We start from the raw sequence: 21,042 nt of genomic DNA, 5'->3' as shown, positions 1-21,042 counted from the left end.
TATTTTTGCGTGTGGTGAGGTGAAATAGTTTTTGTTGAATGTGATTTATTGCTTAATTTGCACTTAAAGAAAAAATATTATACACATCTTTTCTCTCAAATGTATTTCTTCTACATTCACTCTGTATTTCTGATACACTTCAACAAAGATAAAAGAACAAAGTACAAATATTGGATGGGTCCTTTCTGACACCTATAGTGGTGACGATTGCATACAGCAAAATCAAAAGTCACAAAGAATTGTATATAAAGTCATCAGAAACCATAAAAGCCGGCAGACAATTTAACATTAAATTACATTTTGTTTAAATAGATTATTTTCTTGTACTATCTAAATCCATAATATAAATGTAAAATTATATATCAGTTTATTGAACAGGTCAATCAATGTAAACTATCCCTTTGCGGGAGGGGGGGAGGGACCTAATACAAAATAACTGATGACAATTGTGGGAGAAAAACATCTCCAACATCATCACTGACTGAGTCGTACCATAGTGTGCAAGTAGAATTATTTGCAGAGGAATTTTATCAATTGTGCAAAAATAAGGATACATTTTCATATATTCAGACAAATTTGGCCAGTCGGAAAGATACTTTTTGTACAATTCAGTGTTTGAAAGAGACTCAGAGATGAAAGCGATCTTTCATTAGTGTCCACGTCAAGTCAGATCCTCTGCAGTTTCACTGGCGGATTCCACAATCCAAATAGCTGAGCAAACTATTTGTATTTACCTTCACAAAATGCAATTCTCCATGTTTTCATGTCATCTGGCAAACAAAGGTCTCCCAATGTCACCCCCAGTGCCCAGGCTTTGTTGTCTTCAGCAACTCAACATCCCACATGTGTATTCCAGAGGCCAAAGCAGAACTGCGCACAGTGTAACACTTGAACTTCTCTGGATTATTTGGACGCTGCTGTCCTTTTTCTAAACTCACGCTGGTCAGATCTTCAGACAAACCGAGTCCTGGATTGGCCGTGTTTGGGTCCAGAATGACGGGACTGTAGGAGACCATCTCCTTCATTCGTTCCCACACGCTGAACTTGAGGTTGCCAACATGTTTGGCTTAGTCCAGCAGAGCTCCTGGGAGAAACTCGGGCTTGTCGGGTAGATTTTGGATTCTGGTCATGGCAGTCTTGAAGTTCTTCATGAAAGAAACGGGGTCAAACGTCAGCTGTTCCTCTGTGCTTCTGATCTCGTCTGACACAGTGACCATGTCTCTGCTGAGAGCCGCAATCTTCTCCATCTTCATCAGAGTCTTCTTTTGCTCTTCCTCCCTCACAGCAGACAACCTGGCCTCCTCCTCAGCCTGTAGGAAGCAACAAAGCTCCTCGAAATCCATCTTAATCTTGCTTTCCACCTGCTCCCTCTGGACCTTAATGTACGTCGCTTGTTCATTGCAGTTTTCTTCAGTCTTTTCTTTGCGTTCTGCAGGCCTTCCTGGAGTTTCTCTTTGTGATCTTCGTGAACTTCAATGAGGGGACATACCTTGTAGCCATTGTGTTTTTTTGCATCTCTGCAGATAAGGCAGACAAGCTCCTGGTGGTCCACACAGAAGAGTTTCAGTTTCTCCTTGTGCAATCTACAGATGACCAAGGGTTTCATCTAGAACCTTCGCAGAAAGTTTCACTGAGAACCCTTTTATATTTCAAGGGTTTCATAGAAAACATTCATAAAAACTTCCACTGAGAACTCTTTTATATTTTAAGGGTTTCATCCAGAACCTTCACAAGTTCCACAAAGAACCCTTTTATACTGCTGGGGTTTCATCTAGAATTAATACATTAAGTTATAGTGAGAACCCTTTTGTTTCAAGGATTTTATCTAGAACCTACAGAATAAGTTGTTTTTTTAATAAGGGTTTTTTTACCCACTGTATGGTGTTCCCACCACGTTCCCATACAAAACACAGGTCAACCACACTGTATTTCTACAGATAGAAATTATCGTTTATGTTCATTATTGTTGTTGAAATATTCAAACAGGTTTTTTTTTAATGAGGATTTAGTTTTTATTATTTAAAAATCTTCAGACAATGATGGATAAGAACAGCAAAAGCTATTATGTGGGTCCCAGAGGGCGGACAGGTCATAAGTGAACACAAGTCCAGTGGAATCAGCAACATGACAGCTAGCTGCACGCAAGCCATGCACACCAGGTTGTCCTAAGCAGGTGGATTCTTATCATCTCCAGCAATTGCGACATCGACAAGGGAGGACAAAAAAAGACAGTTCGTAGCACCAATACAAGACATACATACTGTACCAGATGAAGCCATTTATAAAAAGTAAAGTCATGCATGGTCGAATGAGGGCAGTCAGAGTATGCATTTATTTATTTAATTAATTTATCAACACATCCTAATGGTGACAGTTGAACAGATTGAATAAGCCTGTCCTTTAACTCCTATAACAAGAACCTCAACTGGCACAAAATCAGGTGAAAGTGAGCGAACCCCACAAGGTTTTCACATGAATTATTTTCACTAAAGTTGAAATACTTTTCAGTAAAAATCAATTACTGTTAAAGGGGGTTCAATACTCACACAATAACACAGTGGCACACAGCTTTTTTGTCCCAAATGTTAACATTAAAAAAATCTACCATTCTCCATAAGGGTCCTAGAGTCACACTTGCTGAAATAAGATAGAAGATTTAACTTACCTTGGTTATTTGAGGTTTCTGATCGCTTGAGGTTTCACTTCAATTCAGCTTGTAATACAAATTCATACAGAGGGGATCACGTGTGTGAATCACCGCTGATATGTCACACCTGTTTCGAAGAGGGCGGAGCGTGTAATCAGTAGCAAAACTGGCATTCAACTCCCACAGGGCAACTGGGCTCCAGGTGGCAGAGTGGAACTGTCACTTGCCTACGATGCAGGTTGGCATGGATTTGCTTCCCCGCCTGGGAGACCATGTTTGTATGTGTGCATGTTTGTGTGTAATAGATATTAAAAATAGAAAAATGACTGGTCTTTTGTTTTAACTTTCAAAATGCAAACACCAACTTTGAAATCCATCCATCCATTATCTGAACCACTTGTTCCTCAAAATGGTCGCGGGCAGTGGTTCTAGACAGTGTTACCCCAGAAATACACGCGCATGCGCAGAAACACACATATACAACATGCGCGCACTTGTATTTCAGGTTTCATTTTTCGCATTCGCTGGCAAGTTTTTAGCATGTCACGTGAGTAGCATAGTTTAAAAACCAATCCTTGTAGGCTATGCGATAACAGTTTTTAACTCATTCACTCCCAGCCATTTTAAAGTGAAAGTACCACTGATTGTCACACCCACCTAAGTGGGGCTTAATTTGTTCTCCGCCGCTTTAGCCGGAATTAGGTCAAAAAGTGGCACAATTGACAATCTATGCTCGTACTGCTTGTATTGTTCTCGTTTATTTCCGGGGGGAAAACATGCAGCGTAAACAGAGCTGTTATGGAACTTACAGAAACGACTCCAGACACTACGACCGTCCGCATGTGAAGGATGTATTCTTTATTCGTTTCCCAAAGCCAAAACTTCAGAGAGATAAATGTGAACGTGGATCAACTTGTGCGGGCCTCTAAAACAGCAGTTTAACGCTCGCCAAGTGAGCCTTTCACCCTCATATATAGTAAACATTTTGTTGGGGGCCATGCATGCATGCATGCTCTTACGATGACAATCCTGCTCTTGCCAATGTTCCCGGTCACCGCCGTCCCAGAGGTAAGCAATTGTCTTTATTATTTATTTATTTTTGTTTGCCACTACCTCGACTGCCGGACAACAATAATGAACGACGAGGAAAAATGCTAAAATGGCGTTGCCACTGTTGTTCGGACCTGACTTGCTTATTTTATTTTTTTGCCTTTCGTGCAGCTGTGACATAGTTGAATATGTATCTGTAGGGCCTTTTCTGTATTAAGAAAACTGGTTTATGACACAACGTGGTAGTTTTAGAACCCAGACGCAGAGATAGAGGTTGAGGCTGAAGCAGCTTTTATTAAACAAAACAAAAGCTCCTCATTGAGAGGGAAAAAACAAAAGCTATTCAAGGTTAAACTAAAGGCGCTCCAAAAGGGAGGAAGTCTAAACTACAATCAAAACAAAATCACTCCTTAACTAAAACAATACTGTTGCTATTCAAAGTTACAAACCAAAGTTCTCTCAAGGGACAGGGCAACAAGGCTGTGGACGGCTTTAGTGGCTCTGACGAAAACACTTAGGAACAAGACAGGGGAGACGCAGACCATTTAACACATGAGGGTAATGGGAAACAGGTGGACACAATCAGGAATCAGGGTTGACACTGACACCACACGAGGAAGGGCAAGTGACCTGAAACGAGAGGAGTCAGAGTTTTCAAAATAAAACAGGAAATGACAGGACAACCTCACCGCGGTGTGACAGTACCCCTCCCTCTAGGGCCGACTCCTGACGGCCCAGGCTGGTCAGGATGATCCCTATAGAAATCCTCAATTAGAGAGTCATCCATAATGAAGCGGGAAGGAACCCACTGTCTCTCCTCGGGCCCATACCCCTCCCAGTCCACCAAGAACTGCTTGCCCCGGCCTCGTTTGCGGACGGCCAGCAGTCGCTTCACTTTGTAGACGGGACCCCCCATCCACAATCACAGGAGGCGGCGGGGGCGAAGGAGCCGGAAGCAGGGAACTCTCCCTGACTGGCTTGACTTGGCTAACGTGGAACGTTGGGTGAACACGAAGGGACCGAGGCAGGCGAAGACGGACAGCGGCCAGGTTGATCACCTTGGAGATGGGGTACGGGCCCACAAACCGTGGTGCCAACTTTTGGCATGGCACCTTCAAGTGAAGGTTTTTGGAGGACAGCCACACTTTATCCCCCGGCTGGTATGCTGGAGCAGGTCTCCTCTTCCGATCAGCTGCTCGCTTGCCTCTGTCCCTCTGGCGCTCCAGTACCTGCCGAGCGGCTGCCCAGATGCGATGGCAGCGACGGACCAAGGCATGGGCAGAAGGAACAGAGGCCTCAGACTCCAGGTTAGCAAAAAAGGGGGGATCGTAGCCAAAAACGTATTTGAATGGGGTGAGTCCTGTGGCAGAGGTAGGCAGGGAGTTATGGGCAAGCTCAACCCAGACCAGGTGTTTGCTCCACGTTGCAGGATTCTGGGAGACAAGGCACCGTAGACCGGTTTCTAACTGTTGGTTGAGGCGTTCAGACTGGCCATTAGCCTCAGGGTGGGTACCCTGAGGTTAGGCTGGCTTTGGCGCCGATTAAGCGGCAAAACTCCCTCCAGAAACGAGACGCAAACTGGGGCCCTCTGTCCGACACAATGTCTCTAGGGAACCCATGAACTCGAAAGACGTGGTTAATCATGACCTCAGCCGTTTCCTTGGCTGAGGGAAGCTTAGGCAAGGCAATGAATCTGACCATTTTAGAAAATCTGTCGACTACAGTGAGAACTGTGGTTTTACATCGGGAGATGGGGAGTCCTGTGACAAAATCCAGGGATATTTCTGCCCATGGTCTGGAAGGAATGGGAAGGGGCTGCAGCAGGCCCATGCGCGATCTGGTGGATGTCTTATTTCGGGCACATACCGAGCAGGCCTCGATGTACTCCCGGACCTCCGGCTCCATGGAAGGCCACCAGAATTGCCGGGAGATGGCGTACATTGTCCGTCGGACTCCCGGATGACAGGAAAGAAGCGAGGTGTGGGCCCAATGGATCACCTGTGGGCGCAGCTGCACTGGGAAAAATAGTCTATTAAGCGGGCATCCATTTGGTGGAGTTGCCTCACCGTTGGCTTGTTTAACATCCCTCTCGATTTGCCATGTCACGGCTCCAACCACACAGTTCGGCGAAAGGATGGTCTCTGGTTCCTTAGCTGCAAGCTCGGGCTCATAGAGACGGGACAGGGTGTCGGGCTTGACGTTACGAGACCCCGGCCTGTAAGTGAGAGAGAAGGAAAAACGGTTAAAGAACAGCGCCCACCTGGCCTGGCGTGGGTTAAGTCTCTTGGCTTTGCGTATGTACTCCAGGTTCTTGTGATCGGTCCAGACCACAAACGGATGCTTCGCCCCCTCAAGCCAGTGCCTCCATTCTTCCAAAGCAATCTTGACAGCCAGAAGCTCTCTGTCCCCAACATCATAGTTTCGTTCAGCCTTGGATAGTCGTCGAGACAAGAAGGCGCAGGGATGCATCTTTCCATCCTTCTCTGCACGCTGAGACAGGACAGCTCCGATCCCCTCATTGGACGAGTCCACTTCTACAACAAATTGCCGCTGTGGATCTGGCATTGTGAGGATTGGTGCTGTGACAAAGCGTTGTTTGAGTGCTTGAAATGAGGCATCTGCCTCCGGTGACCAGCTGAACCTCACCAGAGGGGAGGTGAGGGCATGCAGAGGGGCAGCTATTGCGCTGAACCCTCTGATTAAGCGTCTGTAAAAGTTGGCAAACCCGAGGAATTGCTGAACCTTCTTGCGGCTATAAGGTGTGGGCCACTCCCTCACGGCACTAGTTTTAGCCAGATCCATCTGTACCTTCCCAGGGGCTATGACAAAGCCCAGGAAGGAGACGGTTTTGGCATGAAAAACACTTTTCTCTGCCTTGACATATAGTTTGTTCTCAAGCAGTCTTTGAAGAACCTTGGAAACATGGATTTGATGTGTGGCTAGATCTGACGAGTATATAAGTATGTCGTCTAAATAAACATACACAAACTGGTCCAGAAAGTCTCTCAACACGTCATTAATCATGGCCTGGAAAACCGCAGGAGCATTAGTGAGACCGAAGGGCATAACTAGGTACTCGTAATGGCCACTAGGTGTATTAAACCCGGTTTTCCATTCATCCCCCTCCCGGATCCTAATGAGATGGTAGGCATTGCGCAAATCCAATTTGGTAAAGATCGTAGCTTGTTGAAGATTTTCAAACACGGAAGACATGAGAGGAAGGGGGTAGCGGTTCTTTATTGTAATGTCATTAAGGAGGCTATAGTCTATACAAGGCCGTAAGGAACCATCCTTTTTCCCCACAAAAAAGAAACCTGCTCCCGCTGGTGATGAGGAAGGACGAATCAGTCCAGCCTTCAGGGAAGTCTCGATGTATTCCTTCAGGGCCGCCTTCTCTGGTCCTGAAACAGAATATAGGCATCCCTTGGGAATGGTGGAACCTGGAACCAGCTCTATGGCACAGTCATAGGCACGATGGGGTGGGAGCGACTCTCTCGGTGTTGAAAATCTCCTGGAGGTGATGGTAGCAAGAAGGGACGATGCTCAAATTTGGGTATTCAGAGTCTGTGAAGGAATTAACAGAAATGTGATTAACTGTCGTGATGTCCACTTCTCGAATTGGCGAACCAACCCCATGGCTCACACAATTCTTCCCCCATCCCAGAACTTCGCCAGTTAACCAGTTTACATGGGGGTTGTGTTCACACAACCATGGGTGTCCTAGGACCAGAGTCTGTGAAGGAGACTGAAACACATGAAAAACTAGGTGCTCCTTATGTTTTCCAACTTGGAGCTGGATGGGTTCTGTGATGTGTGCAATGGTGAATAATTCACTTCCATTTAGTGCCCTAGCCTTAATGGGCTTAATTAGTGGCTCAGTCTTGGCTCCAAAATGTCTCACAAGCCCCCAATATATCAGGCTCTCATCAGCCCCAGAATCTATCAGGGCATGGAGGTCTGTGGGAGTGGTGCGGTGAATGATTCATACTGGTGTGAGTTTTCGTGGAACCGACACTGGAGTCGTAACTTGACTCACCGTTTGGGTCCTTTTGGCTGGGCAGGCGGCCACGAGATGATCTCGGTTACCGCAGTAAAAGCACAGACCTTCCAGCTTTCGGCGCAGTCTCTCCTCCAGCGAAAGCCGCGCTCTGCCCAGTTGCATGGGCTCCTCCTCTCGCCCCAAGGGAACGGGTTGGCGCTGAACTGCCGAAGAACCGAGAGGAGCTGACACACCTGGTGCTTGGAAGAGCGGGGATCCCTCCATCGTCCTTGCCCGGCGACCGCGGCTCTGAGTCACCTCCTGCAGCCGATGATCCGTCCGTATGGCAAGGGTGATGAGGGAGTCCAAATCCGGTGGCAGATCGACTGAGATGAGCAGCTCTTGGATGGACGTCGCCAGGCCCTTGAGGAAGACGTCATAGAGAGCCGTGGAGTTCCAGCCACTCTCTGCCGCGAGAGTGCGGAAGCGGATGGCATAGTCGCTCACGGAGTCCTTTCCTTGTATCAGGCTGCTTAGCTGCCGGGCCTTTTCCCGGTCGGAACAGGCTGGATCAAAGACCCTCTGAAGAGCGGCTCGGAATTCCGTGACGGAGCCGCAGAGTGGGGAACTGCGGGCCCACACTGCCTTGGCCCAGGTTCTGGCTCTTTCAGTCAGGTGGGAAATCATGAAAGCCACCCGGGATCGATCTGTGGGAAAGGCCTGGGGGGGAGTACTCAAAATGAATGTCACAGTCAGTCAAAAATGCCTTGCATTGTCTTGGCTCCCCAGAGAATCGCTCAGGGGAGGCTAGCTTGATCCCCGACCCTGTATACGGCACGGGCGGAATTGGCATGGCTGATTGAGTCTCTGGCACGGCAGGAGGGCTATTGGTGCGATCCTGAACGTCCTGTAACTGTGCTGTGAGCTGGACTATTCGCGCTGCCATGGCTGTCTGAAACTCCTTTTGCTGGGAGAGACGGGCTTCCTGAGCTCGCATTGCTGCGGCAATTTGCTCCCTCTCTGCTAGGTCCATACTGGCCTAAGTGTTCTGACACAACATGGTAGTTTTAGAACCCAGACGCAGAGATAGAGGTTGAGGCTGAAGCAGCTTTTATTAAACAAAACAAAAGCTCCTCATTGAGAGGGAAAAAACAAAAGCTATTCAAGGTTAAACTAAAGGCGCTCCAAAAGGGAGGAAGTCTAAACTACAATCAAAACAAAATCACTCCTTAACTAAAACAATACTGTGGCTATTCAAAGTTACAAACCAAAGTTCTCTCAAGGGACAGTGCAACAGGGCTGTGGACGGTAACTGGCTTTAGTGGCTCTGATGAAAACACTTAGGCACAAGACAGGGGAGACGCAGACCATTTAACACATGAGGGTAATGGGAAACAGGTGGACACAATCAGGAATCAGGGTTGACACTGACACCACACGAGGAAGGGCAAGTGACCTGAAACGAGAGGAGTCAGAATTTTCAAAATAAAACAGGAAATGACAGGACAACCTCACCGCGGTGTGACAGTTTATAAGCGGGAAGGATATAATAATTGAAAGAATTGAGGTATAGCGAGTGTTGTTGGTTGTGCCCAAGAAATTCAGAGTAGAATTCCGATATATTTCTATCTGTTTTTTCGTTTTGCAGCGATTAGCATTCGAATATAGCTTAGTTTCATCATTTTTCAAAAATTGTTTCAGTTTATTTATTTATTTTTCACTAATCGTTTCAGTTTAAAACAGTGTGGAAAAGAACTTTTTGCAACATGGCCCTGGATGATCTCTTATGCTCTACTGCCACCTGCTGCCTGTTTAAAAAAAATGCTCGGCACATTTATACCAATAACACACAATAAAACACAACAGGTCAATTGACTTACCACATAAACAATTTCAATCTATACTTGTAGCCCTTACTATCGCAAAAAAAACAATTCTTATTAACTGGAAAAATAAACAAACTTTGAATATCGACCAATGGTCTAACCTCCTCATAAATCATATTTTAATGGAAAAAATATCTGCCTCAAATAAAAACCAAATGTCAAAATTTAAAGAAACATGGTCTACGTATATAGAATTTTTTAACCTAAACTTGGATTTTAATTCTGCCTGTTAGCGAGAGCCACAGCAGCATTATAACTTGCATTGATGTTTCTGTATTAGGCAATTTGTAACTAATGGTTGTGTTTCTATAGTCAGGAACCCGGCTGCTGCCAGCGGGATCGAGCGGATTCACCTCCGATGGGCACCAGGGGTTCGGATTCACGCCATGCCAGTGGGTTAATTCTGTGGGTGCTGTCCCCCCTGGCTGGGCGTGGGCGGGTCTGCCCCTCTGTTGGCTGCTGGGTGGCGGCTGCATCTTGGCCGTTCCCTGGGTCTCTTGGGGGGTGCTGCGTTGTGGGGCTTTCCCTGGTGTCGGGGGCGGCGCCGTTCCGGCGCGGTCCGTCGCTCTGGGCCCGGCGACGCGGTTCGGGGCCTGTGGGCCGCCGGGGTGCCCGGTGGTTCCCTCTCCCCTCCCCCTTCCTCCCCCTTGCTGCCTCTCCCTCCTCGCCTCTCCCCGCCCGTCCTCCGCCTCCCTGTCCCCTCTCCCTCGTCACCCTTCCTCCTCCTCTCCCCCTCTCCTTGCGTCCCTGCCGCTGCCCCCTGCCCTTCTTGTCGTCCCCTTCCCCCCTCCCTTCCCCCTCCCCGGTACGCCTTCCTTCCCCTCCCCTGGGCCGGGGGCTCCATCCATGGCCCGGGTCTCGGTGCTACGGGGGCCGGCGGGGGTGGCTGGGGTTTGGTGTCGTGCCCGCCCCGCTCCAGTGGGCGTCCTGGCGCCTCGGGCGGGACCCAGTATCCGGGGGGCGAGCCCTATCGCCCCGCCGGACGGGTCCCATATGCCCGCCGGGGTCCTGGTGGGGTGGGTGGGGGCTTGTTGGGCCGGTGCGCATCCTGCCCCCGCCCGGTTGGGGAGGGCCCCGCTGGTCACTCCTCTTAACTCACTACACTAGGTTTGCACAATACACTTTTATAGACATATAGGGCACATAACACACTTTGGGGGGGTGGGGTAGGGTGGAAACACCGTCTTCACCCTACAACTCCCCTCCAATTTTAATACACCACACAACTTGTGTGTGGGGGGGAGGGGGCTTGTGGGGGTGCCATCGGTTGGGGGCCGCAGTATAGAGCAGTGCTGCGGTCCCCTGTCCGTGTCCCCGCCCTATCTATTTTTTTAATGCACCACATACACTCAGTAACATGCTTGGGTGGCGGGTGGATCGGAGCGTGGGAATATCATTTCCATCGGCTCCGGTTCACCTGCTCCTAATTTTAATGCACCACACACACACACTTGTATATACACTGGGTGGGGTCACATTCACGGTTTAGGGGTAGAGTTCGCCAGTCGGCGAGCTGGCGGACTCAGTAACAGGGGTTAATTTTCACAAAGAACGCTGGGGTGACGACCGGGGCCTTCCCCCGCTGGGCCTGGGGTTCGGGGGTGTCGGCCGCCCTCCGGTGCCCCCATCTCCCCCTACTGCCCCCGGTGTTCCGTCCTTCCACACGGCGGGGGGTGGGGTGGGCGCGGCTGCCCTCTCCGCTCCGCTGTCCGGCCCCTCTTCGGCGCCGGTGCCTGGGTGCGGGTGGTCCCCGGGGGCTGGGGGTCGGGGGTTGGGGGGCTGCCGGTTGGTCGGGGTGGGGTCGGGGGGGGGGGGCTTTGTTGGGGGGGGGGGGGGGGTCGGTGGTGGGGGTTGCGGGGTGGGGGTGCTGGGGGTGGGGGGTGTCTGGGGGATTGGGGACGTGGGGGCGGCTGGGGCTGGGTTGGGGTGGGTGGCGGGGGTGGATGGGGGGCGGGGGGTCGTGGGGGGTGCGGGGGTTGGGGGCCGGTGGGGTGCCTGGTGGGCCTGCAGTGCCCCGTCCTGCTGCGTTGGGCCGGGGGCGCGGGCCGTGTTGGGGCGGGGGGCGCTCCTGCTCCTGGGTTTGCTCTCCGGCCGGTGGCCCTGGCGGGGCCCGGGGGTCGTCCTTTGGCGCTGCCACGGCCTGGGGGGCCCTGAGGTATTGCGCTTGCTCTGTTCCGGCGGGGGTCGACGGCTCCCCTCTTTGGTGGAGATTTTCATGCATGCCAGATCCACCACACCAGCATCTACCGAAACTCAGACACAATCTGTTTCCTCCTCAGGTTATTGAATCGGTGGAGGCTGGTGTCTGCGGATCTCACGCGGCTTCGTCTGTCCTTCCTTCCTTTTCTCGGTCTCTCCTTTGGTCTCTTGAGGCCTACCTGATTTTATGTTTTTTGGATTTGTTGAGGTCTGGATGTTTCTTGGGCTGGGGAGGAGTTCTGGTGGGGGGTGTCTGGTCGGTGCTGGATTTCACCTTCCTTGGTTTTCTTTGGTCCCCTCGGGTCTCCTGGTGTTCGGTTTAGGTGAACGGTATGAGATTTTTTTTAATAGGTTTTCTGGTGAGCTAACAAATACACGCACGCACGCACGCACGCACATACACATACTCACCCACACACACACACAAAAAAAAAAAAAAATAATATATATATATATATATATATACATAAAAAAATAAATAAAAATAAAAATAAAAAAAGAGCAATGATGATGACATTTCCGAATGAACAATACTGAGCTCTTAAGAAAAACAAACAAAAAAAAAAAAAAAAAACACAACAGGTCTTACATATGCATTAGGCTACTGCATTACACTTACTGTAACGTGAAAAACATATTGATTCAAAATGTTTTTTTTCCAATGTAATGCAAAATAACAGATAACAAAAATACCTATGTGCGCACATCGAAGTGACTCATCAGATACACAGAGAACGGAGTCGGTTTGAAGTCAGAAGTGGAGAAGTGGGCATAAGGATGACTTCTGTAAATGGGCAAAAATTGGCCACTTACTGATCCTTTTAGCATATAGTGCTAATTGTTGGTCTTGGGCTCTTTCATATACCTCCAAATGTTCATAGATCTTGCTGAAACGTACAACCGGGGCTGCTTTGTTAAAAATATCTAGGGGGTGCTGTGAGTCTTTTTGTTTTTTTTATCACACACTACACTATAAAATATTGCTAATTTTGCAAGGCCAGGTGTGTGTACCAAGTTTCATGAGTTTTCATGCCCTCAAAATCAGCGTTGCTTTCTTGGCGCACAGTGCATTGCCACGGCAACAAATATTCGTGAAAACTCACAAACTTTATGTTGTAACATCATGAACGCCTAAACATTTTTATGAGCAAATATGAGGCAGTTCTGGTTAACCTGCGAAGAGAATCTTCTGTTTCAATTTAATTATAACTGTTTAGATTTAGTCATAACTGTTTTAACTTACTCAGCAAAGATTGATAAGTGTAATAATGTGGCCAAACGTTTGAAGATTCTTCCTCCCACATTTTATCACTTAATTAGCCATCTGTTTTGGGGGGAGAAAATGTGTTATAATCAATTCCTTTGTAAAGTTTTATGATGCCTACAAAAGTGCCAAGATGTCTGGCAAACTGTGTTTCCGCCTGGTTGATCAGCTGCGGGGGGGCCGGATCGTGGCCGGGCAATGTTTACATATCAATTGAACATCTGTGGTTGTCTTGGGGCTCGGAGGGCAGAGCGACGAAGGGGAGGGGCTTTTTGGGATGCTGGGAGTATAATGGCGTTTGGCCACACATGTGCTTCTGTCCAGAAATTTCAGAATAAATAAAACCTTCGAAGGAACTGTTTACCGATCTCAACTCTGATTCTGAAAACAACATTACGAACACGCGGAAAACTTAAAGGATCGTTTTCCAACACCTGCTTAGAGAAAAACGTAGAAGAAAAAAAAACATGTATTTCTTTTTGGCAGTAGGTGGCGCTTAACCTTGCTCCGCAAGATAAATTCTCGTGGTATTTGTGAGTTCACAAACTCCCGAGAATACATCTTGTACCGAGCCTGTTGATTTCCACCGATCCGAACCACATAATTAAAGAGCGACATTGTGTTTGGGGCGTGATATGCAGCTGTGACCAAACCAGGAAGCCAGTGCTGATGCCAGGGTAAGAAAACAAACCTAACATGGACAAATGGACGCTGCAATTAATTCTGTTCTCGCAGAATTACTCACCGTTTCCTTGTTGAATGTTGAACAGCAAGGGGCACTTTGTGCATTTTTAGCTGGTAAAGATGTTCGGGTTCGATAGTAGGTTGATTGACCATTTTTGGATTCAAAATTAAAAAGTGAAGACCAGAGAAGTAAATTTTAAATCCTTTTACTCATGTATTATTTCTAAGGATTATTGTGCTCTTCACACGCAGGCGAAGCTCTGCCTGCCCCAGCACGCATTCCTGCAGCGGCGCACTCAACAGCAGTGCAGCGAAGCTCTGCTGCAAACATACCCAAATTTGTCTGTGCAGGAACCATCTGTCAACCCTAAGTTTGGAAGAAAAACATGTTGAAATACCACAGCGACCGATCCTCAGCTAACTTCAATCGTGCATCTTCACTCACCTAGTCCCGAGAAAAAGACACAGTCCCCATTGCCATCGGGCTGAAAATTAAAATTAGATTGAAGGAATGCTACGTCTACTTGAGTACCATCAGTCCAGATGAAGTCATCGTCCTGGAACACAAAGTCACATTTTGGGACTCTTGTCAATGTTTCATGAGCACGGTTATTCGAGTTCACAAAAACTAATGAAAAAACTCAAATTAAATTTGAAAAAGTATTTTTGTTAACTAAAACTACATCTTAGGTTTATAATTTAGTGAATTATAATTGTAGTAAAAATGTCCTTTGTCAGTGAAAATCATACATGAGCTTTGGGGCTGTTTACAAGACAAGGAATGTCACACACTTGTTTGAGAATTTTATTTGACTTAATTAGACAGTGATCTTTTTTTATCTTGCACTTGACAAATACTCCATACATTGAAAAAAAACTACAAATAATGCAAAAAAAACCCCCGACAAACTTGCAATAAAAACTACTGGTAATCAAAAATAACTGAATTTTAAAAAGAAACTCCAAATGAAATAACAGCTAAATATAATGAAAAAATCTCAAACTATTATAAACCTGGTTGCATGTGTATTCGTTGGCCCCTCTTGGCAAGCCAAAAGTCCGACTACTCAACATTTCCTTTTTGAAAATGTCCCCATTTTTGAAAGAACTGACGAGGGCGTCATTTGTTGTAGTGCTTTTGGTCAAGTCTCGCCTGAAGTGTTGCTGATGAAGTACTGCCTCCACCCAGGAAAATACTGTACACTAGATGCTCGTTCAGACACAAGTAACCCCGCCCAGCAGTTATAATGGACATGAAAGCCATAGTAACTTTGTTGCATCTGAGCAGCTGAGCAGCGCTTGGCCCACAGACTGTTCCATTATTGACCTTTGAGGCCATTTTGACCAAAGACCATTTATATATATATATACATATATATATATATATATATATATATAGCAGTACTTCATCAGCAACACTTCAGGCGAGACTTGACCAAAAGCACTACAACAAATAACGCCCTCGTCAGTTCCTTGCGTGGGTTTTCTCCAGGTTCTCCGGTTTCCTCCCACATTCCAAAGACATGCATGGCAGGTTAATTGAACACTGTAAATTGTTAATAGGTGTGATTGTGAGTGTGGATGGTTGTACGTCTCTTTGTGCTCTGCGATTGGCTGGCAACTAGTTCAGGGTGTGCCCCGCCTACTGCCCGAAGGCTCCAGCGCCCCCCGCGACCCTTGTGAGGACAAGCGGTTAAGAAAATGGTTGGATGGATGGATATATACACACATATATATATATTTATATATATGTATATATATGAAAATAAGTATTTGAACACCTTTGGAAATTCTACCAATTTGAAATCACGGAGGCGTTTGAAATTCTCCTCATAGGTCTACTAAAATAAAAATCCTGAAAATCACTTTGTATGATTTTTAAAGAATGTATTTGTATTTTATTGCTGGAAATAAGTATTTGAACATATGCCAATCATAAAGAATTCTGGCTCTCAAAGACCTGTTACTGTGCCTTCATAAAGTCCACCGCCGATCCACTTATTAATCTAACTTACCTTAACCTTTTTGAGGTTGTAAGGTGCATAAAAATACATGTGCACCTCACGGTCTGTCAGACTACAACGGCTACCATGGGCAAAACCAAAGACACCAGGGACAAAATAGTAGAACTCTCCACAAGGGTAAAATGGGCTATGGAGCAATTGCCAAGCAGCTTGTAAAAAAAACAACAACAACTGTTGTGGAGCAATTGCTAGAAAAAAGAATGATGACTGTCAAGGTCCCTTGGACTGGGGCTCCATGCAAGATCTCAAATGTGTGGGGTATCAGTGGTGCTAAGAAAGGCGAGGAATCAGCCCAGAACTACACAGGAGGAGCTGCTCAATGACCTGAAGAGAGCTGGGACCATTATTACACGAAGACGTCATGGTATAAAATCATGCATTGTACGCAAGGTTCCCCTGCTTAAGTCAAAACATGCCCAGCCTCCTTTTAAGTTAGGCAAAGACCATCTGGATGATCCAGAGGAATCATGGGAGAAAGTCATGTGGTCAGATGAGACAAAAATAAAAAAATAATGGTTTTAACGCCATGTTTGGAGTAAGTAAGAGGACCATTCCAGGAACACCATCCCAACTGTGAAGCATGGGGGTGGAAGCGTCATGCCTTGGGGTCGTTTTCTGCACAGGGGACAGGATGACTGCGCCGTATTAGGGAGAAGATGAATAGGGCCACGTATTACGAGATTTCGGCCAACAACCTCTTTTCCTCAGTCGCGCATTGAAGATGGGTCGTGGTTGGATCTTCCAAAATGACAACGAACCAAAGCACACAGCCCGTATAATCAAGAAGTGGCTATATAAGAAGCATATCAAGGTTTTGGAGTGCCTTCGCCAGTCTCCATACCTAAAACCAAAAGAAAACCTTTGGAAGGAGCTGAAACTCCGTGTTCCTTAGTGACAGCCCCAAAACTTGAAGAGATTGAGCAAAGATCTGTACATACGGAGGAGTGGGCTAAAATTCCTCCAGCATTGTGTGCAAACCTGTTAAAGAACAACAGGAAACGTTTGACCTCTGTTATTGTGAACAAAGGCTTTTGTACCAAATAATAACCTTTATTTTCTCATGTGTTTAAATACTTATTTCCAACGCTAACATACAAGTAAATTCTTTAAAAATCATACAATATGATTTTCAGATTAAAAAAAATATATATTTTAGATATGAGGAAAATTTCAGACCCACTCCATGATTTCAAAGTGGGAGAACTTGCAAAATTGCAACAACAAAAAAAATTATATATATATTAGAGCTGTCAAATGATTATAATTTTTAATCAGATTAATCACATCTTAGAATTTTTATTAATCGCTTAATTAAAAAGGCTTTTTATCAACATTTTTTGCCCGTCAATTTTAAGGAGCACCTGTTATGTGTTATTTTTTTCTACATTTAATGAGGACGCCTTCAATATTCTTTGATCCACTGCACACACTCATCCTATCTGTTTTTCTAATCAATTTATTACTTGCATAATTTAAAATAAAAATAAAAATGGCCCCAATAGTTTGACACAACAAACAAATATTCTGAATGTCATACGCAAACATTTATTAAATGCATGTAGTTATGTTTATTGCTCAAACACAACCTGTGCTACCTTTAACGGAACGATACACTGTAGGCTAAAGGATCATCTGCGGTCAAAATTAAAAGTGATTAATCTGTGTTAATACATGATTAATGGGATAATTTTTTCAGATTAATTAATTAGTTAACGCTTCAACTTTGACAGCAATAATATATATATATATGTACGGTATATACACACACATGCACATATATATTTGATGCATCATTATTATTATATATATTATTATTATAGTCCTATAGGTTATTGAGTATTGTTTACTCAGTACCAAATACTGCATATCGTGTATTGAGTACCTTGTGTCGAGTATCGTGTATCAAGTATTTGAGTACTGGTCAGCGTTTCACCTGAACTGCATCATGAAGCCCAATCCAGATGTTCTCGGTACCATTATAGCCAGAGTCCAAAAGCAGCCCAACAATGGAAAAGCCTTCCACGAATTTCTGGAAGGACACCAGATTCCCACCGAGAATGTTGCAGACACTCTGATGGGAGAAAGGCGGAGTGACAAAGTGGCCTAGACACGGCTGTCGACAAGATATTTTGTATTCAGACTCTCAAGTTTTCAATCGCCAGATGTGGTGGAATCGCCACTGTCCCAACCTCTGCATCGGCAAAGGTCCTCTGGTCGTCTTGGTAGATGAAACAGCGAGAGTTCAAGCGAGTCCAACCTTGAGGGCAGCTTTTGTCTGCAACACAATTGACTGTTGGACCAACAACAATTCCTTCCTTGCTTTGAAAAACTATCATTTGGCTACCAACCTTTTGCATGAATGTTACTCTTCGACCACTGAGGAGGAGGAGGAGGAGGAGAAGAAAAAAAAAGGCACATTGTTAAGATGCGGTTTCAGAACGCTATTTACAAGTACTTGTGGTGGCTGACCCTGACCACTACCTGAGGGCTGTCATGGAGAAACAATCATGCGTCCAACTTCCGGCAAGAGACTTTCAGTAAGAATTATTTTTTTATGTCATTCTCCTAGCCCGCTACATTAGATGGAAGCGGGATTTAGATGTTTTCTCGAGACGTTAGGCAAATCTGACCAACTTGAACGTGATTGGACGGATTTTATGCAAAATCGCAAAATCGACTGTAATGTCATCATTTGCACAATTGATTAATGATGTCATTGATCGGATTCGTGAAATAAGGCAGCTCCCTTGTTCACTCCGGAGTCGTTATTTATTGCCACATTTATTTATTTATTTTTACTTTCACGCATGCGCAAACGTAATGCACACTTTGCTTATTCATGCAAAGGCTCATGGGGTGAAGGAATAAAGTGTATGGGAGTTGATGCTTATTATAATTGCCAGGAAAAAAAATATATATACCGGTAATCTGGAATTATAAAAAGCCTTGAGTTGGTCTGACAGCTGTTTTGAACTCATTTTTGGGTGCAGAATCCAAAGATGATGTTAAATTTGTGAGCTAGAGGATCCCAATTTTCTTTAAAAAATAAATAAATAAAATCAATGCAAAGTATGTTTAGTCTAACACTGAACTTAAAAAGTGTAACAATTATCAGCCGGTTGTAAATTTTACAACCTCATGAAGGACAAAGGAACTTAATTTCTTTGTCCTGGGTGCGCCAAGGTGGCGGTCGGGGACCAAGTGACGGTCTGTCTCCCCTGCACAAACAGTCAGCACTGCTTAAGTGTGAAACAAGTAACACTTTGAAGTAACACTTTGAAGTAACACTTTAAAAAGTGTCAGATTTACACTCATTGGTGTGGACACTTAAGCACTTTTTTCTAGTGTTAGATTTAACAATCTCAGGCTGTGGCTGTGTAGCTTTGTGTTTGCAGCCATTGCTCGTACAGACCTTTTGAAAGCTGCACGCCTCACAATTGTGACAAACAAGCAAGTTGCCGCGGAGCTGCTGATGGAACCAATTGGAATCAGCTATTCTTATAACAAGCTTTCTATAGCTCATCGGTGGAATGTGGCTTTTGATTTGAATCCTGAGATTAAAGTCAGAATTCTCATTTTAAAGTCAGAATTCTTAGAATAAAGTCAGAATCCATCCATTTTCTTAACCTGCCAAACTTTTTTTTCTCTCTTCACTGGCTTTAATCCTTTTCCGTACAATACAAACGTAAAAATAAAAGCAAATAGTCAAACTAACCAAAACAAGGAGAGAAAAAACAAACAAACCAAGAAGTAGTCACCAAAAATAAATAAGACAATTGTCCCAACACAAGTAATTGACCAATTCCCCCTCATCCTCATATTGTTTGAAAATCCTATTTTTATACAATATTTTAAACTGTCTCATATTTGTACGTTTCAACTCCCCAATAAATCTCTTCAGTAGCCTCACCCCGCATACTTTTAAACAAAAACTTTTCCTTGTACCAAACTTAGGTTCTTTGAAGTCAAGGTCTGCATAGATCGTAACACTCATTATGGTTCTTAAACAACTGTTGAGTATTCAGTGGTAGTAAATTATATCTTGCTTTAAACATTATTTGTGCTGGAGAGACTAGCGAACAGTATAATGTCAGGCTAAGCTGCCTGTGGAGAAAAAAAACAATGCAGTGCTAGGAAAAAAAAACTGGGTGCAATTTTGGAACCAGCAGGACTATTTTAGTTTCAACCAGTATACAGATCAAACTCAACAGAATTACAAAAAAAGTTCTTCCACAGTGTAATTGACAATCATAAATGCAAAAAAATATATATTCAAAGCTTTTCACTATTTGCAGTAATTTTAACAAATGTTCATAGAAATTTTAATGAAGCCACCTGTCAAGCCACCCTCCTCTCGTCCTGTCCTGTCAAGCCACCCACCTCTTGTCCTGTCCTGTCGAGAGACCCACCTCTCATCCTGTCCTGTCAAGCCACCCTCCTCTCATCCTGGCCTGTCATGGCGACCAGCCTTCTCTCGTCCTGTCCTGTCCTGGCGACCAGCCTCCTCACGTCCCGTCCAGTCAAGTCATGTCCAGTCCTCATCCACTCCCCTGTGTCTACATGTTTTAAGAAAGTTCCTCACATAGCTCTCCATTTCTGTCTCCCTGCTGTTTCTCCCCGCCTTTGGGTCTACCCTCTCCCACGCACATCTTATCATGACAATTTTTATAATCTCATATAATGAGCATGAATTATTCACACTTGTAATAGCCAAATAGCAAAAATGAGTGAATTAACATTCATAAATTGCCATGATTTTTTTCCCCCAAGAAAAAACAGAAAAATCTAGCGAATGATTGGAGTTTTTGGGACTAACATGCAACAGCTTCTCCCAAATACGTGAATAGGCAACCGGCCAGTGTCTCAGTTTGCGGAAATCTGAATTTACGGCTCCGGTCCAGAGTTGGCAGTGGATACACAGGAGGAAGATCCAACAAAGGGTATGTGCCATCTTCATAAGGACACAACAAGCAGAACAAGTGAACACTTTCAACAACCCAGGGAGCTTGCAGTCTCAAAAGATAGGCGTACGTGATGTTACTACTCTTGCAGTTGTGAAGCTGGATGCGCAGGACGGCGGCGACCACGCCTTTTGTACCCAAGTTTGTCAACCTCAGAATGTCACGTTAATCATCCTTACAGTCGGCTGTCGGTGGCGGCCAACTATTTATTTATTTTTTTTCTTCTTCTTTTTTTTTAAAGAGCTCAGTATTGTTCATTCGGAAATGTCATCATCATTGCTCTTTTTTTTATTTTATTTTTTTTCTATATATATATATTTTTATTTTTATTTTTTTTGTGTGTGTGTG

The 21,042-nt window shown here is 45.2% G+C and overlaps 1 protein-coding gene and 1 pseudogene across 2 annotated transcripts in view; both read right to left on the bottom strand.

Moving 5' to 3' along the window:
• Window positions 1-20,827, bottom strand: part of LOC147157167 (C-type lectin domain family 2 member H-like) — a 43,770-nt gene extending 22,943 nt beyond the window's left edge. The window contains exon 1 of one of the 2 annotated variants that reach the window (XM_086064649.1): window positions 20,550-20,827. In XM_086064649.1, coding sequence (XP_085920775.1) covers window positions 20,550-20,690 — 141 coding nt within the window. In that variant the 5' untranslated portion in view covers window positions 20,691-20,827. Of the gene's footprint in view, window positions 1-2,665; window positions 2,740-20,549 lie in introns of those variants that run through there. The other variant, XM_086064650.1, reaches the window with a different exon arrangement.
• On the bottom strand, window positions 721-1,606 carry LOC147157168 (E3 ubiquitin-protein ligase TRIM35-like; annotated as a pseudogene).
• Window positions 20,828-21,042: the final 215 nt, after the last annotated feature.

Source organism: Leptonotus elevatus, chromosome 20, assembly GCF_054856555.1.
Source record: "Leptonotus elevatus isolate MCC_2025b chromosome 20, RoL_Lele_1.0, whole genome shotgun sequence".
In the NCBI taxonomy this organism is placed as follows: Eukaryota; Metazoa; Chordata; class Actinopteri; order Syngnathiformes; family Syngnathidae; genus Leptonotus; species Leptonotus elevatus.
The sequence above is the reverse complement of the archived record's forward strand: the minus strand, read 5'-3'. Positions and strand labels throughout refer to the sequence as shown.